Source organism: Pyrgilauda ruficollis, unplaced genomic scaffold, assembly GCF_017590135.1.
Source record: "Pyrgilauda ruficollis isolate IOZ18807 unplaced genomic scaffold, ASM1759013v1 scaffold10, whole genome shotgun sequence".
NCBI lineage: Eukaryota > Metazoa > Chordata > Aves > Passeriformes > Passeridae > Pyrgilauda > Pyrgilauda ruficollis.
The window spans coordinates 12411345-12433341 of NW_024508101.1; the positions used below are offsets into that span (position 1 = coordinate 12411345).

General features: G+C 39.0%; 1 protein-coding gene across 3 annotated transcripts in view; it reads left to right on the forward strand.

The window, feature by feature from the left end:
* The window catches only part of ARHGEF3 (Rho guanine nucleotide exchange factor 3), a 106232-nt gene that overhangs the window by 65864 nt on the left and 18371 nt on the right, over positions 1-21997 (forward strand). Inside the window, exon 1 of one of the 3 annotated variants that reach the window (XM_041464941.1) lies at positions 17195-17426. The exons of the other annotated variants lie outside the window; for them this stretch is intronic. Within the exon in view, the coding sequence (XP_041320875.1) occupies positions 17331-17426 (96 nt within the window). The 5' untranslated portion in view covers positions 17195-17330. Of the gene's footprint in view, positions 1-17194; positions 17427-21997 lie in introns of those variants that run through there. 3 annotated transcript variants of the gene reach the window in all.

Consider the following 21997-nt stretch of genomic DNA (forward strand, 5'->3'; position numbering starts at 1 on the left):
GAGGTTGCCCTTTGAGTTTTGCCTCTATGAGCTTAATCCCTTCATGGAGGAGGGATTCACGTGATTTATCTCAGTCAACTGGCTTCTTTATTGAACATTTGATAGAATTGGAAACAAAACCACAATCTTTTAAAGCTCTCCTTCCTGGAATGCAGGCAGTTCAGCTGCCAGAGGTATTCCTTTGCATTACTTAGAATTTTATGCCAGGTTTTTTTAAAGATGTTTAGGTAGTGATGAATGCATTAATTGCCATAGAATTGTCAAAGGTGCTGAAGCATTTAATTTCCAAACCTTACTGTGCATAACTCAATATATTTAAATATCTGTTGCTGTGTACTTAATGGTTCTACTCAATTTTAACTCAGTGTGAGAATGTAATTGACTTTTGATTTGATTTTCTAAAAATGTAATTCAGAGGACAGTAACAGTCCACACATCTGGCTTTTCTTTAGCATGTTGATTAAAAACACTTAATGAATTTTTGTGCATTTCCTCTTAAAACTTATAATTTGAGATTTTTTTCTTTCCAAATTACCTTACTGTAATGAATCATATTTGTAAAGAAATGTAAATTTGTCCTCCTTGTCTTCAGAACAAGCTTGATCTTAATATATTCAGGGCACTTACCTGGTGAAGCATCGACAGCCTGAGTGACTTATCTACTTGATAAAGTAAAATAAACATTATGGTGCTGTTGTGAATATTAAGTTTATCCTATATCAGATGCCTCTTACTGAAATAAGTTTCCAGTTTATGATGGTTTAGCTTTACAATTCGGTGGATAAACAACTGATTATTAAAGCTTTAAATAATTCATGTCACATAACACAAGAATGTGTTCCTGCTGCTGTAGCTGGTGGCTGTGTAGGGACCCTGGTAATTACAGAGAGTGTCCAGAGGGCTGCCAGAATGACAATTCACCTGCTTAAGGCCAAAATTCTGATTCTGTGGTTTCCCTTTTCAGTGTTCAAGGTGAGTTCTTCAATGAAATGTAAAAACTGGCTGTGTGTTATTGGGCCTTTAATGAATCCTCCATCTTTCAAGAGATCTCACTGGCTTTGTTGTAGCTTTCAATTATGAGACAGGCAGTGGCAAGGTAGGATAGTTGAAGGTTATCTATTTAAGCTTGGTCAAGATCTTTTGTGTTCTTGTCATAACAGTTACTCTTCTGCAAAAGTTAGTGAAGACCTTTCAAAATACATTAAACTAATTGTACACTTCCAGAGCTTCAATAATGAACAAAACAAATGTAAGCCCTTAATTGGAAGGGGAGAAGCTGGCAGTAAATTTCTTCTTCCTGTGAAATTAATGAAATTACTTCCAGAAACTATTGATTTCATCTAAGGAGTAGGAACCCAGATTGTGTGAAAATATTAACAAGGACAAGTTGCAAGTTTGAATAGGCATATGGTCTTATTTGTTGCTTATGGATATCTTTGTATCAGATCTTTCATCTTCTAAATCAGATATTTTTTGTCTAATTTATATCTATTGTTGGATCCAGAGGTGATCAGGGATGTGTATGTGATGGGATGGGAAGAGGATGAGACTTTGGAAGAGGCAAACTGTGTCAAGTGGGTTTGTCATGAGAGCAAAAGCATTGTTTCTTTTACTATTTACTAATTTTTTCTTTTACTATTTACTAATTAACCATTAATTAAAGTTCTGGAGGTATTTATAGATAGTACAGAGTAGCTGGATGAAGTGTTTCTTACCTCTTTTATGAAAGCTCCCTAGTTTCGTCTTAATTAAGACAAATGAGTCAACTTTGATGCATAAAGCTGAGAGTTGTCAGAGCATTATTGTATTGGAATATGTTGTTTACATTATGGTATGCATTGTGTTGTTTCTGGGAGATTTTTTGTTTTATGTTCTGGTGTTTCTTGCTTACAGCATGGTTTTTTGTGCTTCTTTTGTGGCTTTTTTTTTTCTTTTGTACCATCACTCAGAATAGCACAGTGACTTCCTGCACTCTGTATGAAATGTGCTCTGAATTCAAGCAGTTTGAGTGTTTTGATGTTTGAAGACATTTTTGCTTTTTTAACCTCTTGTCTGAATAAGTAGCTTTTTATGCCCTTTTCTGCTCACATGAAGTTTTTAACACTTATGATAATAATAATGAACTTGCTGCCCATAGCTACATGGAATTGGCCAAAGAAGCGATGTGGAGGCTGGGTTTGACATTGCCTGAAGTTAAAAGTGTGTTTGTGGTTACAGAGTATATTTCCCATGAACTCCATCTATCACTTACATATTCTCTGGCTTGGTTTTGTTGCTTATGAAATGCTGATGAGCTTATTTTTCCTTAGTGGTACTAAGAAAATTTAGTCATCAAAGCTAAAGGAATATGGAAATGTTACTGAAATGGAAACTACTATTCTTGTATTCATTTATGACAGAGTTGAGCTTGGTCTGGGTGCAGAATTTCAGGACCTGCTGTGGTTGAGACAGTCTTTTGATGCAGGATGCATAGCTGTGGAATAAGCAAAGTAAAGACAGTGCCAGGAAGTACTTCAGTACAAATTTGTTACAATCACTTTACTGCATGAAGTCAATGCCGTGGTTTTCTGTCACAGTGTAAGAAGGAAAAGAAAAACCCCAAAAGCCAAAATGATAAGAGCCCTTAGAGCACAGCTAAGTGTACTGTTCTCTGCCAGAATACGTTCCAGCCAGCACCTGTATCAAATTCTCACTTAACTGTTCTGTACACAGGCTTTAAAAATGTCATTTACAGAAGTTCCAAAATACACTACCTGGTCAGAGAAGCTAATATTTGTTGCCCATTTGTTGCCTTTGTCATTCATCATTCCTCTACCTTGTATTTTTAAATTCAGTGATTTTTCTAAATGGTATCTTGGGTCATGGGTAGGATTAGGTGACTAACTGGCAGCTTTTGCCTAACTCCTCAGGAAGTTAAAATAGTTTCTCTCAGGAAAAATAGTTTTTCCTCTGGCATCCTGGCAGGGAGACTTCTTCTTTCCTGTGTCTGGGGATATGACAAGACATGATATGAATGAATGTTCCCTTCCATCAAATGAGATTTGCCTTGTTTCCAAAGTAATTTCTTTAGCACCAGTAGCAGAGCTATACTCTGATTCTTACTGCTGTCATCTTTTAGTGGTTTTTATTTACATTAGCAGAAAACATACGTAATGTCAACATATTAATAATTTTTCATCCATTACTTAAGCAACAATGTATCTCTTGCTGGATATATTTTCTCACATTTGTCACTTCTTAGTGCTCTTCAAAAATAACTTCCTCTTTGTGGTGTTCACTTAAGTAGACTAAAAAACCCTCTACAAGTGAGAGATACAGATGAGGACATATTATAAAGTAATTCTTAACATTAAACAGACCACAAAGTTGTAGATTACAAGTGCTGGATGAATTTACTGGTAAAGATCTCATCTTATAGTTTCCTTTTAGTGACCTTAGTTTAAGAAGCAAAGAATTGGTGCATTCAGCAGCATTCAGGCTTTTTTCTTGTAACCTGATGTGTGAGGTCATTCCAAAAAGTAAACCCATATGCAAGGGGGAGAGTTGATAAAGCCTTTATGGAACAGTTGCTATGGTATATGTAGGTACAGCTACACTGGTAATGAAGCTATTACAGATTTTGTTTTGCCTTGCATCACTTTCCACTTCTTAGAAGTAACTAAAAAAAAAAAAAGAAAAGAGTTGAAATTTCCCATTGTGTAAAGAAAAAGGAAATGGAAGAAGGAACAAATTGTTAGTGGCACCATTAATGTCTTTTGTCTGTTAGAGGATCATCAGAAAAGCTAAAATGTTATAGCTCTTCCATGTGGAAGCTTCTATATGGAAAAAGTAGGTCTTTTCCTTGGGGATTACAACAGCTAATGAAGGAACCCTTTATTGTTCTCAGATTGCTGTCATTTCCTGATATGGAAGCAGTTTGAGCCAGCCAAGCTTGCACTTGTGAGTTTGGAATGGCATCACCTGAAAACAGCTTCAATGGCTTGTTTCTCCTTTATAGGATTAATAATTACTTGAATTGATGCTTATGTACAGCAGAAGTGAATCAACAGCAACTCTGTGAAGCTGCAAATGGGTGCAAGTTACCCTGTGAGCAGCAGTCACTGGCACTCCTGGATTCTGGTAGGTATTGATGTAATGTGGCTGTAAATTTACCAAAGTTACTTGTGCTGATTTGTTTAGGTACACCACTTGTGGAGAAATCAGCTGCTGCTTTGCAGTACTCTGTCAGGGCAGTTAAAGCAGAGCCCACTACTAAAAATAAGCATGTAAAATCTGCTGTTACTTAACAACAAAAATAAATGGAAGGAAATGCTCCAAAAATAATTGGGGATTTTTTTTCTCTATACCCCTCCGAAGATTGTTCTTTAAAATACAGAAGTTAAATATCTGGCCTCATCTATGGGAAGGTGGGTTGTGCTGAGCACTAAGAGCTGATCAAGAAGAAAGGTTACAGAAGTGACATTCCTGTCATGAGTCGATGAATCCATGGAGTTGACACATTCCTGACCCTGGCTTTCCAGCTGAATTAGTAGTTGAAATGCTGATACAGTGTACTGAGAGGTTCCAGCTGAGACTACTTGGAACGGCCACATGAGTTATATGGCTTTAGACAGAATATTTAAAATAATTCTGAGACAAAAAAGACTAAAAATAAAAAAGGCTATTGTTTATTAGGTAGGATAACTATTCCCACTGCTTGTTCAGGTAAAGCTTAGCAGCAGACTGAGACCCAGATGGTACCAGTGACTGCCAGAGGCACCCTTGTGTCTCTGTTAATTGACATTTGCCTTTCCTGTTTTACCTCTCCATGTTCTGTAGCAATAAAAGAGTATTAAAGCAAGCAGAAGTGTTTTTCGATATTCCTTGCCGTGCTTAATTGTGTGCTGCACTCAAGTGTGTGCTGGTTCCACTTCATTAATTAATTCCAGGCTGCCAATTACAGGAGGCAGCTGAAACACAAACCTCTTCTCCGTGCTGACACCTCCCCTCCCCCTGTCAGGTGTGACAGCTAAAGCCCTGCGTGACTCAGTTCAACAGGAAGAAGTAACACTTCGAGTTTTAATTAAGAAAAGGTGTCTTTGAAGTTCCTTCCCCATCCCCCTCATCCTCTGGTTATTTCCTGATACATTTTTGGGGCCAACTTTAGCAAGTTTAGGAAGGAACAGGTTTGGAAAACAGATGCATGCTTCCTGAAAAGAACCATTAGAAACTTCCAGCCAGTTTCACAAACAAGACAAAATCCTCACCCTGTAAGAACTGTGGTCTTAAGTATTGGAATTCATTTACATATGGAAAAATATTTAACAAAATTATCATATAAGAATTTTTAAAACTATGATCAAAGTGTTATCTCTTTGAAATATTTCTTTAGCATTCTTGCCCTTTTTTCCACTGGTTAGTACCGGGGGAGGGGATGGGTATTGAGTGTCATTCAATTCTGTTATTTTATTTTGTTCTTTTTTTCAGTATGAATGGTTCAGGCACTTTGTGAATATTGATCACCTCACAAATACAGCTGTTACCTTTAGTTAAAAGGCCTGAAAAAGTGGTCCTGAGATTATGGTTGGCAGACAGCACTGTCTCGGAGATCACCTTAATGATTCTTGTGCCACATGAAAGAAAAAAATGATAAAAAATTCCTAATTACAAGCATGAAGCTGTTGATAAGCACATCACTTGCTTAATATTGTTGTCCATGATCCCTAATATTTGGGGATTACTGGTACAAAATCTGTGGAGCTTTTCTTTGCGAAGAACATCAGATTCCTGAGCCACTTGCCTGCAAATTTGCTTACAGAGATAACTGTACGTTGGTATTTTGTGGTCAGAGGCAAAACTGGATTTCTGCTATATGCTTCTGTAAGGTTAAAGAGAGGGTGAGAAACAGTGGACAGTATTTCTGATATCATTTTTCAGCATGATGTTTGGCAACATCTTCATACTGAGTTGGATAGCAAGTCATAGTGAAAGCTGCTCATCTCCTAACACCAGAGATAGGATCAGGGTTAAGGATTTCCCTCTTTCTGTTTTCTCTTTTTGTAAGGAATATATCTCTTTGTAGTAATTTGTTAATTGGGTTTCTCTCTGTTACTGTTATTTTTGAAAAATTGCAATATCTCACTCAAAGCTTCTTTCTCATAATCTGGGTACAAATGTAAAAATTGGCTAACAGGCTTTTTGATTGCCTTGGACCTTGTAGAGGATGGGGGGATATTACAATTCTTACAGAAATATTGGGTCAGTAGCTGATTGATTTAGAGATTTTTGCTGATCAAATGCTGCAGATGTTGAGAAAGAATGTGAGGGCATGGCAATGATTAAAAAAATCCAAACCTGTGCACCACAAACAAAGCAACCTTCCTTCCTTGAGCTATTGTATATTGGGCAAAGAATATCTGAATCAAAACTCTAGTGTAGATACACTGTAGGTATGTAAATGTCTAACTCAGGACAAAAAAAAGAGGTGCTAGTAGGGTAGGTAGCAATTCTAAAACAAGTGCAAAGCATTAGACTGTGCCTTCCATAAGATCTGTTGCCAGTTATTGTATCTTTCCCATATGTGCAAGTAATATCAGACTAGTGATTTAGTTTCATAGAGATCAGGGAGGCTGCTCATGTTCAAAAAGGTCTTTGTAGCTTCTTATTTCAGCTGTTTGGCTTATTCATGTGCTGTGGTTAATATATCCTGCAATGACACGTTTTAATGCACATCTGCTGTTAGATAGCACGTACTGAAACAAATGGCACTTCCTGAACTAACAAAATAGATGGATTCTTACTGTGGCAAAACTGCAATCATTTGGATAGATATCCTTTAGTTTAATAAAAATACCAGACCGACAGGAAGCAATTAGGAACAGGAGCAGGTAGTCTCTAAGTGTTTGTACAAAAACAAACCCACCAAATTCCAGAGAACAGCATGTAATAACATACCTGTGTTTCTACTGCAGATATGAGGTGCATTCCAATCTTTATTGTACAGCTATGCTTTTATGAAGCTGTCCTTTCAGCCTTTCAGTTTGGATTCATCAGTGCAATGGCTGGACATTTCATAGGACTTAATCCTTTTTCCTTGTGGATTATCATTGCAACTCCCTTAGGTAGTCTTGTACACTCAGTGTGTGCTCTCTCTTCCTGGGTCGTGTTTGTTTTAGGGAGGAATGGAATAGTGAATTCAAGGGGAGCTGGCAGAGCCCACAGGGAACACCTGTACCATGGGTGACAATGTGCTTGAAGTACAACACAAGGATTAACATTTTTCCTTCTGCTTTATTGCAACGTGTTCACATGCCAGCAGTCTGCTTGCTTTTTTTGTCCCACTTGATTGCTACTTGGTTTAGAATAGTATAAGTATACAGGCAGTGAAATGCTATCATGTTTCTAATGGATAATTATTAATCAAATTCAAAATGAAAGTGCAGAATCCTGCAGCCTGGAAAAACATGGGCTTTACTCCTGTTGCAAATTTTCCTTTCCTTTTCCTCTTTCAAATTTTATAGGTGACAAAATATTTTTGCTTCAATCAAAATTAGCAGTTCTGGATGGTTACAAGTTTTTTTTTTTGGTTTTTTTATTACGGAAAACAGTTCTTTCTTAAAGTGTTTGCAAGCTCATTTCCTATAGCTAATTAAGTTACCAAGAAGTGTTATGTAACCTTGTTCTCTTCTGTAGCAGCCTAGAATTCGTACAAAACTCAGGGTTTGACAGCTGAAGAGTGAAATAAGATTCCTTGGGAGGGATTTTTTAAAGAAATTCAAGATCACTTGCATGTCTACTTAAACTGCTGCTTGTGTGCAGGGTTGAAGGTTGTGTTAAGGACTGTCTCTGGCAATTTCATGCTGGGCAGTGCAGTGTGTGGCTTGCCAGTGGGGTATTCATGGTACAGAGCCTTCAACACTAAATTTGTTCTACCCCTCAATTATGGAACACATATTGCCTCACATAACACCAGAATTCATTTAATGTGACAATGCCTTCTCTTCTAAAATTCTTTTGCTGTGTTCTTGAATGGCATCAAACTCACCTGAGAAGTAGGGCCTTTTATATACCCTGTATCTAATTTTGTATATTATTTGCCATTTTCCTAGATAATCCCTTTAATTGTTCTGTGCTCCTCATTGCATTGCACTAATGACTTCTACTGTGCATCAAACAGAAATTACAAAGGCTTCTGAAAGGATAGATAAATTACTTATCCCAGTCCCACAAAGCTGCCATTCAGGTTGTTCACTTCTGTTCCTGTCTGGTCTAGAATAACAGCCTTCATTCTCATCTTGATTTTTATTTGTTTATTTATTCTGTGTGCTTTTCTCCTGCTATACATCCCCATGCTATCAGAAGAATCCTTCCCAAAAGTTACATGTTGGTCAGAACAAACTTGTTAGCTGTTAATGTTCCTTAGCCCTGAGAGCAGTGCCTTGCACTAAAAGTATATGACTTCTCTGTTCCCCCACTATTCTCCCTGTTTAACATGCATTCTTAACAAAGTAATTTTAGGGCTGTGGTTGATATTTAAGTATCCTCATGTTGTTCTACCATCATTTATATTAATACTTCACTGTTTACCAATGTAGGAGTTTTATTAAAAGTTCATGTTTTTGTGGGGATTTGAAGATACAGTATTTGATATCCATGTAATTTAACACCAATCCCAATTATATAATAAAATCAGAATGTTTGCTAAAACATCTTGCTTTTGTGTTCAGTCAATTGCTATGTTTCCAAGATTATTCGATACAAGAAGTATGTTCTGATGCAGTTGTAAGTTTTCTTAGCTTTTAAAAGTAGTAAACAATATTTTCTCTGTGATGGTTGCAATTGCTTTGAGACATTTTTCCAACTATTGACTCTCTCTGTTATCTTGGGAACTAAATTAACTGGGATCATTAGTCACCTGTCCAAAATTCATAGTTGAATGTGAATGGAAACAGGACACTTGTGGTGTGTTGTGGTTGGAGATTTGATAATGATCCCATAAAAGCAGGATGAACTTTATCAGTGCTGGAGAGCAGTTTGTGGTTAATAGCTTGACCAGAGAGGAGGTAGCATTCAGAAATTACAGCTGGCTTTCTTAAATCAGGAAATTATTTAGGAAAACTGTTTCTTATTTATATTTCTGTGTCAATTAAAGCTTGTTATAGTAACTTCTGTACCATGGGATGGAATTACATCATTATATTAACACTTGGGAAGACAGTTATTTTGTAACTTTAAATAAAACCTTTTTTACTCCCGGCAATGGTTTCTCGATTCCCTAATCCTTGATAAAGGGATCGGAACAAAGGAGTTCTGTCTCACTGTAAGTTGTTGTTGTCTGTTTGAAGATGTTATGTCCCATTTCAGCTGTCTTTTGAAGATTAGTCACATTGTTTCTTCATGCCACATCGTCTTTAAGGACACAGGTCTGCAGTGCAGTTCTACTGGGAGTAGAGTACTTCTATCAGTTGTTGAAGCATTACCAGTTTTTGCAAGGACACTTCTTTTTGAAGTTATAACGTGGTTTTTCTGCCTGCTCTTAGGGGGAGGATGTGGGTAACAGAAAGATGATTTAGTTTCTTGTGTTCATTTTTGTCTGCAGTGTTTGTGCAGTAGGTCACTGCATACGGGAATTGAACAACATTTCTGAAGATATTCATGGACCACTACAGTGGAATATTGTAATTTGCATAATCACTGTAACAGTCTGGATTGTAAGGCATTGGGTGATCCAGGGAACTCTGTTCAGGACCAGATGTGGAGGTTTTCTGCATTGGGGGATCATCAGTATTGCAGTGTGAAAAAAACAAAAAAAACCAAAAAAAAAAAAAAAAAAAACCAAAAAACAAACCTCTTAGGTTCAAGGCTGCTTCACTGTAGTGGGGATGTCAGACTCTTGTTTCTGTTTGTAAAACACTTAGTAATCTCACTGTTTTGCTTGACTTTCACCACTCTTTCCCATGGATGTCTTGTAATCTGTGTGAAACAATTTGCTTACTTTTGGGTCTAGAAACACTGCTGGCACAGGGTACATGAATTGTAATTTTCATGCTTCTATTTCATTTCCTAAAATTGTTAGACTTTCATAAGGCACATTACCTCTAAACTTCTAGTGTTGCATGGTGATGTCAATTTGAAAATTTTAGTTTTTCTGAATATCTTTTGCAATGAATGTATTGTGGTGGGTCATGCTGGGTTAACAGCTGGATGTGATGATCTTAAAGGTCTTTTCCAACCTTAATTCTATTGCTCAGAAGAACATGAAATCAGTCTCAGGGTTTGTGTTCTAAATGTTTATTCAAGAAGCCCAAATGTTCTAATTTTAAGATAATTTTTGCCAATTTGACTATCAACGAGATGAGTAATAGTGCACAGTTGTTATGGAAATTAATAGGTGGGTTTGTTTTTAAAAATAAATAAATAAGGCTCCTGATCCAAATCTCTCATCCAAAAAAAATGAAATTATGATAATATTTTTTGGGTATGACTTCATGAAACAAGCTGAGGTAACAGTTTAGAGCTACTAGGAGGAGAAAATCCAGCCTTTTTCCTGTCCTGTCCTTATTTATACCTGTGAGCTTTTTCACCATTTATCTGTAGTGAGTTCTGGTGCTTTTCTCATGCCACAGTAACTTGTTCAGCTCGTGAAAACAGCAGACAAGATCTGGAAACAGAAAGTATTTTTTGGGTTTTTGGACTGCTGACTTACCTGTCTGAGCTGATGAATGTTAGAGCTGCAATAAGGCAGCAGGGAAGGACTGCAGAGAGAGAGGGTACAGTGCCAGTGGAAAAGCAGGAAGAGAGGGAAGAAGAGGAATTTGGGTAGAGAGGGAGGTGAGGTTTTTACTTTTACAAGTGGCAAATTGTCAGTTCACCTCAGCTATACTGTAAAATCCTATTCAGTGCTTGGGACTCTGAGTGCAGCACAGTAAGATGAACACAAAGAAATGTCTAATAAGGATTGAAGTTTGTATGGTGAGGTAAAGAGTTGAATAGGAAAAGACAACTCAAAAGACCCAAGTCATATCCTTTTTTGCTCATTTTATTTCTGACCTGAAAAGGACCTCTGTAGCTGAAAGCTCTTCTGTTGTTTGTTTGTTGGTTTTTTAGGATTTTTGTTTACTTATTTTTGTTTGAGGTTTTTTGTAAGCTTTGGTTTGGACATTTTGATTTTTTTCCTCCCCCATTTATGTGATTGGCCTAATAAACCCTAGAAACCCCAAACTTTGCTTTACACATGGCACTTGAAGGGGATGGTTGGAAGGTCAAACCAAGTGGCATTTGGCCAGTATTGTGAGATCACTTATAGAGAGGGGAAATTCCTGTTGCTTCTGAACAGAATTTTCTTCTTGCTATTATTAGGGCATACGTAGTTAAGTAAAACATACAGGCCTACATACAGCAGAAAATTACAAAATACTATCCACTCTGAGGACTGATTTTACAGAGTTGCTCATGTAATAGAAATGTTTTTGTAATAAAATTTAATCAAAACAAAAAATAGACCACTACTGTGATGTCTTGCTGAACATTTTGTATTAGGGATAATGATTTCTCATAAAGAAATTTGTTACTTAATTATCCAGTCAGCTTAAGTGCTCTAGAGAGAAATTCCTGCTCCCCCACTGCCTGAAACTTAAACAAAAGTATTTTAATTGCATTTAATCTCATTTGAACATCATACAAGTGTTTTCAGTAATTTCCTCTCCCTAGAATGCCTTTCAATTAAAGATTCAGGAGAGGATGCTCCACTTAGGGTGATCAATTCATCCTCTACAGAATTTGAGCAGCTGTTTAAAGTCCATGTGGATAAATCAGCCCTATCCTCCCCACCTCCTCCTTTCTGCTCTCCCCAGGGAAGTGTACTCAGACAAACTCAACCAACATCTTTGTTTATGAGTGTGACTCGTGGAGGATCATTTTGGCCAGCCTCACCACACCCTGTGATTCCCTCCTCGGGGACCTCCAAGTGCTGTGCACTGCTGGGTGTGGGAGCAATAGGGTGGAGACACCTTTCCAGTGTCTCCAGGCCAGCCAACCTTAGCACTGAGCTAATACAATGATATTTGTATATGAATCTGAGGCAGATTTCATAATGGGCTGTTATTTATCCCTAGAAAAGCTTGTGAAAGGAGTGCTTCTGCCTCAGTGTGATAGTGATTGTTACAAGGCACCCTTTAACTGTACAGCATTTCCTGTGGTAATCAAAAGTTACGTGAATTTAGCAAAATAAAAACAAATCAAAACAACTTGGCAGGTTGTTTGATCTGCTTCTCTTCCAGTGCAGAATTGTTCTACCAGTGACATTTGAATGAAGAAACACTGTGTGAGGTTGAAAGCCTGCAGCCTGAACTGGATGTGTGTTTATACAATGAACCATTTGTGATGGTTGGCGTGAGAATCATGGCTCACCATCACTTTGACATGAGTGTACTCCAGGGTAGAGGTGGTGTTTTGAAATAGCCATCATTCATAGTGGGAGATGAGAGAGACTCCTGCTACTGACTGAAAAGTTGGGGAATAGTTCAGGATATCTTGGCTGCAACTTCTCCTTCTCATATTGCTCCACACGTGGCACAAATAATGAAAACATGAAAGGTCTTCAAATGGAGAATCTAGACAGAATAGGAATTTGGGTTTCAGTTTTGAGATGTCACATGTTCCACAGAGTTTCATTGTGTTTCATTGAAATGTGTTTCATTTTTCTGCACCGATCTTTCCATGATTAGGACTCTACCTGGAAAAATTACAGATGTGGTTTCTGAGAGCACATTTTTAATGATAGTCACTTATTCTCTAATATTTTTATTGGAATTTCTCAGCATCAAAGTGTTTAATCAAGCAGTGTCTTCCTAATATTTATTACCTAGTAAATTGTAACTCACATTACCATGTGAACAATCTGCATTTGCAATGAGGAAATTGCAGTTTCTTGAACAGCTGGGTAACTGCCTGATAAATGCTCTTTTTTTAGCAGTTTATGTGATTTCTGGCTTCTCACTCAACACTATCAGTAGTTCTGCATTCCATCTTCTGGAAGATTCAAATTCTTAAAGTTTGGTTAAAAAGACTGCTTCAAAAGTTCTTTGGATTGTTTGAATGTGATTTCAGTGGCGGTGGTTGCTAGTTTGTCTTTGTTTTTCTCAAAGGAAAGCTTCCTAATGATTGAAGCATGTTGGAGAGAGGCTTTAGAGATACTCAGTATGTGCAGCATTAGCCTGGCTGACTTTCACTGGTCATTTCAGAATGGGAGGAATAGTAGCTTTGCTTTGAGTATTCCTAGCAGTGAATAGCACCTCTCCTAAGCAGTGGCTTCTGGTTTATTGGTTGGTTTGTTTGTTGTCAAACCACATACATGGAATCACAGAATGGTTTGATTTGGAAGGGACCTTAAAGCTCATCTCATTCCAACCCCCTGCAATGGCAGGGGCACTTCCACTAGGCCAGGGTGGTGAGAGCCCATCCAACCTGGCCTTGGACGCTTCCAGGGATGGGGCACCCACCACTTCTCTAGGAACCTGTGCCAGGGTCTCACCATCCTCACAGCGAAATATTTTTTCCCAATGTTTAATCTAAATCTACCTTCTTTCAATTTAAATGAAAGGAAATGTGCATAGATTATATGAGAGATATTTCATAAACTGCAAACTACTGTTGTTTTTTTTTTCCCCTTGAAATGTATATGCAATATTTCTGCTTTTTTAAGGTTTGAACCTGAACACATCTCAAAGGGCTTTCCCGTGCTGACAGATGCTTTTGCAAGAGTTACTTCTGTGTTAAATTTTGAATCTGTAAGGAAATGAACTAAAGGCGTAGGTGTGACCACAGAACAGCTCTGTCAGTGAACTTCAGACCTCAACCAGGTCAGCAGAGGTAGGCATCTCTGAGCTGGGCTTTCCAGACTTACCAAATACCTTCCTTACTTCTCCCTGACAGGAAAGTAAATTCTTTGTTGGCCTAAATAAATTTTAAAAACCCTCCTACACCTCCCCCACTGAGATAAACCCACAAAAAATGTGTTCCAGAAATGGCAAAACTGATGCACTGGCCTGCTCTGCAATCCAGTTACTACCATCATTTTATCTGAAATACTAGTTGATTTTTTGCAAGTACCTTACAATTCAGATTCAGAATTTTTATAGTGTTACTGTAGACTTGTAGCCTAACTATAATTTTAGGAAAGAGTGGACTCATAGGTTCCACACTTAGTGGAATCACTGAAACCTTTGTTTCTCCAGCTGTACAACCGGAGTTCTCCAGGGAGTCTTTCAGTCAGAGGTTTGTGAACTGTTGTTTGGCTCTGCCTGGGCCCATGTGCACATGCACAGTGCAGTGACTATTGATGGGCAGCCACTGTGCAATCTAAATTCATGTAGAAATGAAATCTAAATCACACTAAGTTTGTAAGATCTTTCAGAAGGGACTCCAAGTGTTTGATACACAGTTCAGAGGGGATTCAATACCATGACTAAACTGTAATCATAATTCATTGTTTATAAAAGCACATAGCATTCTACAGAGATTCAGCTCTCTGAGAGCTGTTTGCATTTGTTATTCCGTCAGATAATATTATACTTATAAAGTTCAGTGCCATTCATCAATGAACTTTGGGTCCAAATTTCATTTCTAAAACTTTTTTACACTTTTCTGGTGGAGTAAACAAATGTCCATGGAGTCTAATGAATCCTGCTTTCCATGTCATTTAAGTCTGTCTTGTAGGTACAAGATGCTCTGAAACTTACTCACATGAAGGTCCTGCCTATTAACAATCATATTCCTCTTAAAATTATTTTTTCTTGTGTTTCTTAAGAATGCTTAATCAAGCTGAAATGCACTGGCCTGATTAATGGAGAAATGACAGAATTGCTTTCTTGGCATATTTTTTTGGGTATAAACTCAAGTTCATTATTTCAATCTCCGAACCAGTACGCTCTTGTCCTGTGTGAAGTGCTGTTCATGCCATGAAGCATGTTACAGGATTAGATTGCTTTGAGAACATGCCCTGAAGGTATTTTGTCTAAGTGATTTAAGTGAAGCTGATTTTTGAAATGGTGTTTAACATACACCTTCATAAGCAAACATACCCAGATGGTATTTGAAATCAAGGCTGCTTGGGTTTAAATGGGTACACAGCAGCTGCAGTGTTCTCATGGAGGTTCTTGACAATTTTTTACAATTTGTATGTAGTGGTAATTTAATGTGATGGAAATGTGAGGATAAACTGCCCAGCATTGTCAGGTTGTGCTCAGAACTGTGTCCTCTGAACATCACAATGAAGAAGACTTGCAGAAGTGAGTGTGCATTCATGTGACTGAAGTAACTGTTCATAGCTTCAGAAATCCTGAGCTAAGACTTGTATGTAGTTTTCAAATAAAATGCTACATTTTTTTTTTTAATATGAAAAGTAACATGATGGCTGCAAAAATTGATCTCACCTAACACCAAATATCCAGTGACGGCAAGAAGTAGATGCTTAGAGAAGAGTCCAAAACAGAAATAGCCAGTCATGGTGTTTCCCAAAATATTGCCCCAACAGTCAAGCAGTTGTGTCTGAGAATGTTTCTTAGGAGCAGTATCTTGTGACAGATACTTCCACTGTGTAAAATACAAAAGTTGTATATAATATGAAGAATTAGTTCCTTTTTCTTTGCTCTGAATCTGCCACCATCTGATTTAATCTGATGCACCACTTTTTCCCCCGTAGTTGATCACAGTGAAAAATAATTCCATCCTTGCTTCCTCTGTCACTTGTGGTTTGTAGGTCTTTATCACATCTGCTCTAACCTCTCTCATTTCTGTATGTCCTATCTGCTTAACCATTATCTGCATGAAAGCTGTTCTGTGCCTCTTGTCAGCACTTTCACTTTCAGTCAACCTTGTCTTGCCCTACTGTGATGCAGATGAGGAGGCACAGAACATCCAAATGTTCCAATGTCACATTTTGTTCTAGAATCATTGCACATCTAGAAGTACTGATAACTGTTCTAGTGATTTTGCAGGAATTTCAGGGTTGGGAATCTAGTGTGGTTTTTGTTTTAAGGACAGAGTACCATAAAATAGAGATGTGCCTGACAGGCACAGGAGAGCATCTCTGGTTGCACTGCAGCTGCTCCTCAAAAGGCCTAGGAGAGTAAGTGTGAGAGCTTATTATATGTTTGGGATATTGGTGAAGTTAAAGGAAAGCATCCAAATGAGGACTAGATTTGCCATTTGACAAATCTTATTCTAAAGTCATCATTATCTGATTACAAGTCTTTAGAAAAACAGATGCTTGTAAAGCCACATCCATTACATGATCTCCCTTTAAAATCAGTTATTTTCAAGGTCTGTGAAGTTATTCTTGTTTGGGCTGCTTCTGTGTGGCTGAAAATATTCTTCCCTCCTCCCCCATCCAGCTTCCTATTCAATTTCCTTTTCCTTGTTTCCCGTATTAATGTCTCTGTCAGACTGATCCTGTGTTGCCAACAGGGCGCTAACGCTTCCTCTGTCTTTTCAGGAAATTTTCACTACCTTTGTTTTAAGGTAGCCCTCAAACAGAATTTGCCTGGCTGCACAGACACTGAAATGCCCTGTGAGATTCCTTAGGCAGAGGTGTTTTTCCACTTTCTCAGCTCAGTACAATGAGTGATGAGGGCAGGGGAGCAATTTGGCTGAACAAGAGGAACAAAAGTGGAACTTTGAAAACACAAGAAATGAACTACAGCTTGCCAGACAGGAAAAAAGCAGCAATATGGCTAGGAGGAAAAAAAAAAAAAAAAAAAAAAAAAAAAAAAAAGAAGAAGAAGAAAAAAAGGAAAGTGTGCTGGGGAGGGAGTAAAAGCAATCCTCTGTGTTGTGGCACCGTGACATCCTCAGTGCCATGCTGCAGGCTCGCTCAGATCAGCGGGCGCACAGCGCTCTGAACGTCGGTGCCACTGCCGTGTGTAGCGTGCCAGTCTGGATTTGGGTCTGTGCCACTGGCGAGCGCTGGCAGTCCTGCCCTCCTGCCAGAGCAGCCGGCCGCTCCCGCAGCCATCCTGCGGGCAGCGCACGGTCAGCGCGCCCCTGCACCCGTGCGCCCTTAGCGCTGCGGCGGCCAGAAGGGGAACGGAAGGCACGGCGAGGCCCGAGGCGCTCGTTCCGCCGGCAGCGACAGCGGGCGGGCCCCGCGGGTGTGGGGGCCCGGACCCCGCCCCTCCGGGCCCGGCCCGCCCGGCGCTGGCGCGGCGCTNNNGGCCGCGGGGGACGCTCCGAGCCGCGGGCCGGGGCGCAGCTCAGCCTCAGCGCTGCCGGGGGCCGGGCACGGCCGGCGCCTCCCGCCCGCCGCTCGCGCTGAGCCGGCGCCGAGCCCCGGGAGCGCCGCTCCGGCAGCCAGCATGGTGGCCAAAGATTATCCCTTCTACCTGTCCGCCAAGAGGGCAAATTTCGCCTTGGAAGCGCAGACGGTGACCAGCCCGGCTAAAGAGACCGAGGTACTGCTGACACGGCTGCAACTTTATTATTCTTTATTGTGTGACCTGCATTGCGTTGGGGGAAAGTAACGTGGTTTGAGAACAGGCTGCAGTCTATGGATACCCGTTTTGTTTAGGCATCCTTTACTGCCTTCTCTAGGTATGCACCTTTCTTTTGGAATAAAGCCAGAAACAGAATCTAGATTTTTTTTTTTTTTTTGTCATCTGTCACTTTAGGAAAATTAATCTTTAAAATAGCTGATTGAGACGTACCTGTTTTACATAAGTAGCTTAAAGAGATTTAGTTGTATTTTATTCCGGGACTAAGCATTACTTACAAATTGTTAAACTTAACGTAGGAGCTGGAAGGGAATCAGTAAAATGGTGTCTTAAAGCATGAACTTTAAGCTACCATTTACATTAACTGTCTTTTCCTCATCACAATAAAGAAAAAATTAATCTGATGTACAGTTAACTGAAAATCCTGCCTTATCAGCAGATTGACTGCTCTATTTCTTAAAAAGCATGGAAGCCTTTCAAGTGACATTAAATATCTTATTCACTAACTCAAATTCAGCAATGTTCGTGAAAAGCTTAACTATTTGATACTTTAGGTTAATGTTGGTTTGTGTTTAGGAAAAAGCAGTGGCATTAAGGATTGTGTCTGCTCTGGAGGAAGGCAGAACATTTATCTGAAAGTTTTTATTACTTAAATATATAGTTTCTTTATTAATTTGTTTGCTGAGTAACTTGAAGACAGCTTATTAAGTTGGGTTCATTTAATACATCTCTATCAAAGATTAATTACCTCCCCACTTGAATAGGTCTAAAGTAAAAGTAACATAAGCCCAGTGACCTTATTTAATCATGATGCTTAAGCTAAGAACTGAGATGATGCTGCACTGTTGCTTTCCAGTGTACTTTTACACAGAGAGACTTAATTATTGAGGTTAAGGGAAGTGGGATTCTTTTCAGCTATGTGTTTTTGAAGAATTAACACCCTAAGTGTGTGTGTGTGTGTGTATCCATCTATGGAAAACACAAGCTGTTGGGTACCAAATGTTCTTCTCAAGGGTACTCATTATATTAATGATAATATTAAAGAATCATTATTTTAGCCTTTACTGCATGAAGAGATTTTTTGTGAATTAATAGAGCTGTCAGATCTGAAGAGTTGGAGTGTTGCTCTGTTACAGTTAGGAACCTTGATTGTAATCAAATTCCAAAGAAAAAGACTCAGTGAAAGCTGAGAGCATGAGGAAGTATTGAGTAACAGATGTGATCAATCAAAATTACAACGTGAAAACAGCTTGTGTTTTATACGAACAAGAAAATGCATCCTTCTGCTTTTGAGCTGTTTTCTGAGAATAGGATGGGATTCCAGCGTTCTGAAAAAGAAACTTTTAAATATCCTGTCTTAGGAAGGTAAGACCACCCACCACTCCAAAATACTGATTTATAAAGCAGAAATAAAAGCTACTCTTTGGGAAATGCATTATAAGGACTGATGTATGCAGCCTGTTTCTTTGAAATCTGTACGGGGGAAAAATCCTTAAGCTGTAACATTAAGCTGTTCTTTCAGTATTTGCAAGAGCAATTAAAGCTGCTGGGCGCCTTCTACCCCAGCTGGGTGTTACTGCAGCAGAGCGCTCCCGTGTCCGGGCTGGGCGTTTCTGCCTTTGCAAACGCGAGTTTCGTTCTAATTATTAACATGTGAAGTTGTTTTTTTCTTTTTAGTAACTCAAACTGTGCATGAATGTTGGTATATTTGGATTAGAACAGATTTTCTGCTCTGTAGGTGTTTTGCGGAACAAGTCAGGGGCAGAAAAGAGAACTGAGGATTTCTGCTTCCGGCTCTTTCTTTCAGCTGTGCCAGCTCCCTTGGCGTAAACTCTGTGGAAAGTTGCACAGTCACAAAACAATGACAAATGAAATTTCCAAAATATATGTCAACACTAAAATCTGGATTCTGATAGAAAACTGTTGTTCTAGTCCAAGTCATCATAGTTCTTTTTAAGTGCAATTTAAGGGCAGCAAAACACTGCATTACCTAGTACTTGAATTAATGTGGCAAATACTGCAAGGTCTTTAGTTGAACCATTCCACGCCCCATATAAAATCCTGTTCTACAATTCTAGGTGTGAGCAGTACATAGGTGTTGGGTTCTTCCCAACCTTTTTATAATTCAAAAATAGAAACAATTAGTAACATTTGAAACTTGCTTACTCTAGTTATAAAAAGCCCACACTTTTCCCGATGAGAAACACTGTTTTCCATTTTTCACCTTCTAAAGCCAACACCCAGACTGGATGGGCAGCAGGTGAGAAGGAACATTCACAGCCACAGTTTGAGGTTTAAAGGTCTGAGTGTGAAGTCAGGGCAAGGAACTCCCGAACTCCTCAGAGTAAGGATGTCCTCTTCTGCCATACAGGATCCAACAACACCTGGATTTAGGCTCTGAAAACTACAACGGGGGCATAGGATTCCTCTGTGTGCTCAGTATGTTGTATGTCTGTTTACAGCCCCTGCAGTGCAGAACTCAGACCTCGGAGCCAGGGCTGTTTGCAGCCTCTCTTTTGTTGTCTCCAGCTATCCTCCCAGCATCGGTGCAGGAGCTCTGGGCTCGGGATGGTGTTCATTTGGGGATGGTGTTTATTTGGGATAGGGAATGTGAAGGGGAACCCACCCGCCTCTAGGCCATGGCACATCATTAACAGGGAGCCAGGCGTGGAGCCAGAGGGAGAGGGGGCCAAAAGATTAGGAGATAAACTCCAAGTCATGAATTTTCTTTGATCTTCCTAAATGTATGTATTTCATGTTAATGAAATATTAGTAAGTTGCAGTTTTGACATATTTTAGGTAAGTTCATGTGCAGTGTAGCTGTCAGACCCGTGCGCTTGGAATTGCTGATCTGTTCTGCTTAATGGCAGTGTGAAACAAACAGCTTGTCTTTATTTTTCCATCCACTAAATCACTGTGTGATATCTGCTGGTTAATTGGCAGTCCAGGTTAATATCTAGTCAGTTCCAGAATGGAAAATGTCTTTCTTAGGTTGCCTGTACAAGCAGCTTGTAATGAGAGGAAATGCAGAATTTAATCAACTCTACATTAGTTGTCTGGGTTTTTCAGGGTTTCTGTTGCTTGTGTTAATTGACCTCGATGAGAGGTTTTTCTGTTCATTTGCCTTCATTTCCTAACTCCTGATAGATGTATTGATTTCTGGATATTGCAGACGAATGATCAGTCAAGATTGCTGGATGCAGCTTGTGCTTATGCTGCTGACACTTGAGTGGCTCTGCCCTCCCTATGGCAAATGAAATCTGAGGCTCTAAGGGTGGTGACCAGCGAGGGCAGCCTGTGTGCAGCCAGGAGCCAGTTTTTGGTTAACACGTGGTGGGATAACATGATGAAAACTTCACTATTGTCTTTGACCAGGAATATTTCACCATTCCCTAAATGGCTATTCATTGTACCCCAGCTATCACTTCAGGTTCTTTGTAATGCTGTTATTAAAATGTCTCTGGATTTTTCTTTGTTTGCTTGCTGGTTTTGAGGAGACTGACAGAGGAGGAACAAGAAACCTCTTCCTGCTACCATCAGGGAGTGCAGGTGGTGCATGGGACCTTATGGATTTCAGGGAAAATTGTATCATCAATGCACACACATAATTGTATAATCAAGTTGCCTTTGTGTCAGTTCACTAAAATTGCTTGTTAAATGCTCCTTGAGATGCTGGCAGTTTTGGTAGAGGGATGCTTCTCCCAGATTTTAGTATGGACTCATGTGGATGATTTAGTTACCTTTGTACAACACTGAACTATACTTAGAACCGCTTTAGAGTCACCTACTTTGTTTTTCTTCACCACACACCTGAGTTCTAGAAGAAGCACTGTTCTATAATTTTCCAGTCAGAATCTTTCTAAGATACTATGAAGCAAAGGCAAATTCTCTGCTATTTCAGTATAAAACCCCAGTCTTTTTAGTGCCAAAATCAATTGAGAATGTTGTTCTGGTTTTAGACTTGCTTTGTTCTGAAGGTATATAAAGCTTGAGGTGCTTGGTTTAATTTATTTTTAGATTTAAGTGTTTGCTGTGTTAGGGATTGTTGTAACGTAGGTTGTTTTTTCTATTTTAACCATTTTTGTTTTGTTTTGTTTTTTATCCTGCTGAAGGTTAAATACTGATAACATCCTGTGGAACAGAGCTTGAATGTGGGGTTTTTTTAAAATTAAACTCCAAGTTTCAGGAGCATTTATTAGAGCTGTTTAATCCGAGGCCAATTTAACTAGTAGCAGACTAACAAAAATAATATTGTTGGGCTTCCTGCCATGACAAATGTTGACTTACCCTTATAAAGTTGACTAAAAACTAATAACCTTTAAAGTATGGAAACCTTTAAGGCATATGGAAATATAGCCAGTTACTTGAAATCTGAAACAGAGTGGTTCTGTTTGAGTTTACTGGCACTGCTTGTGAATTAGGTATGAAACAAAGGTTACTGTACTGTTTCAATTTATAGTGTCTTCTATTTATTACACTCTTAACACTCTTGAGACTAATTTAAGTTAAAAGTTTTTTTCCCTAATGAACGC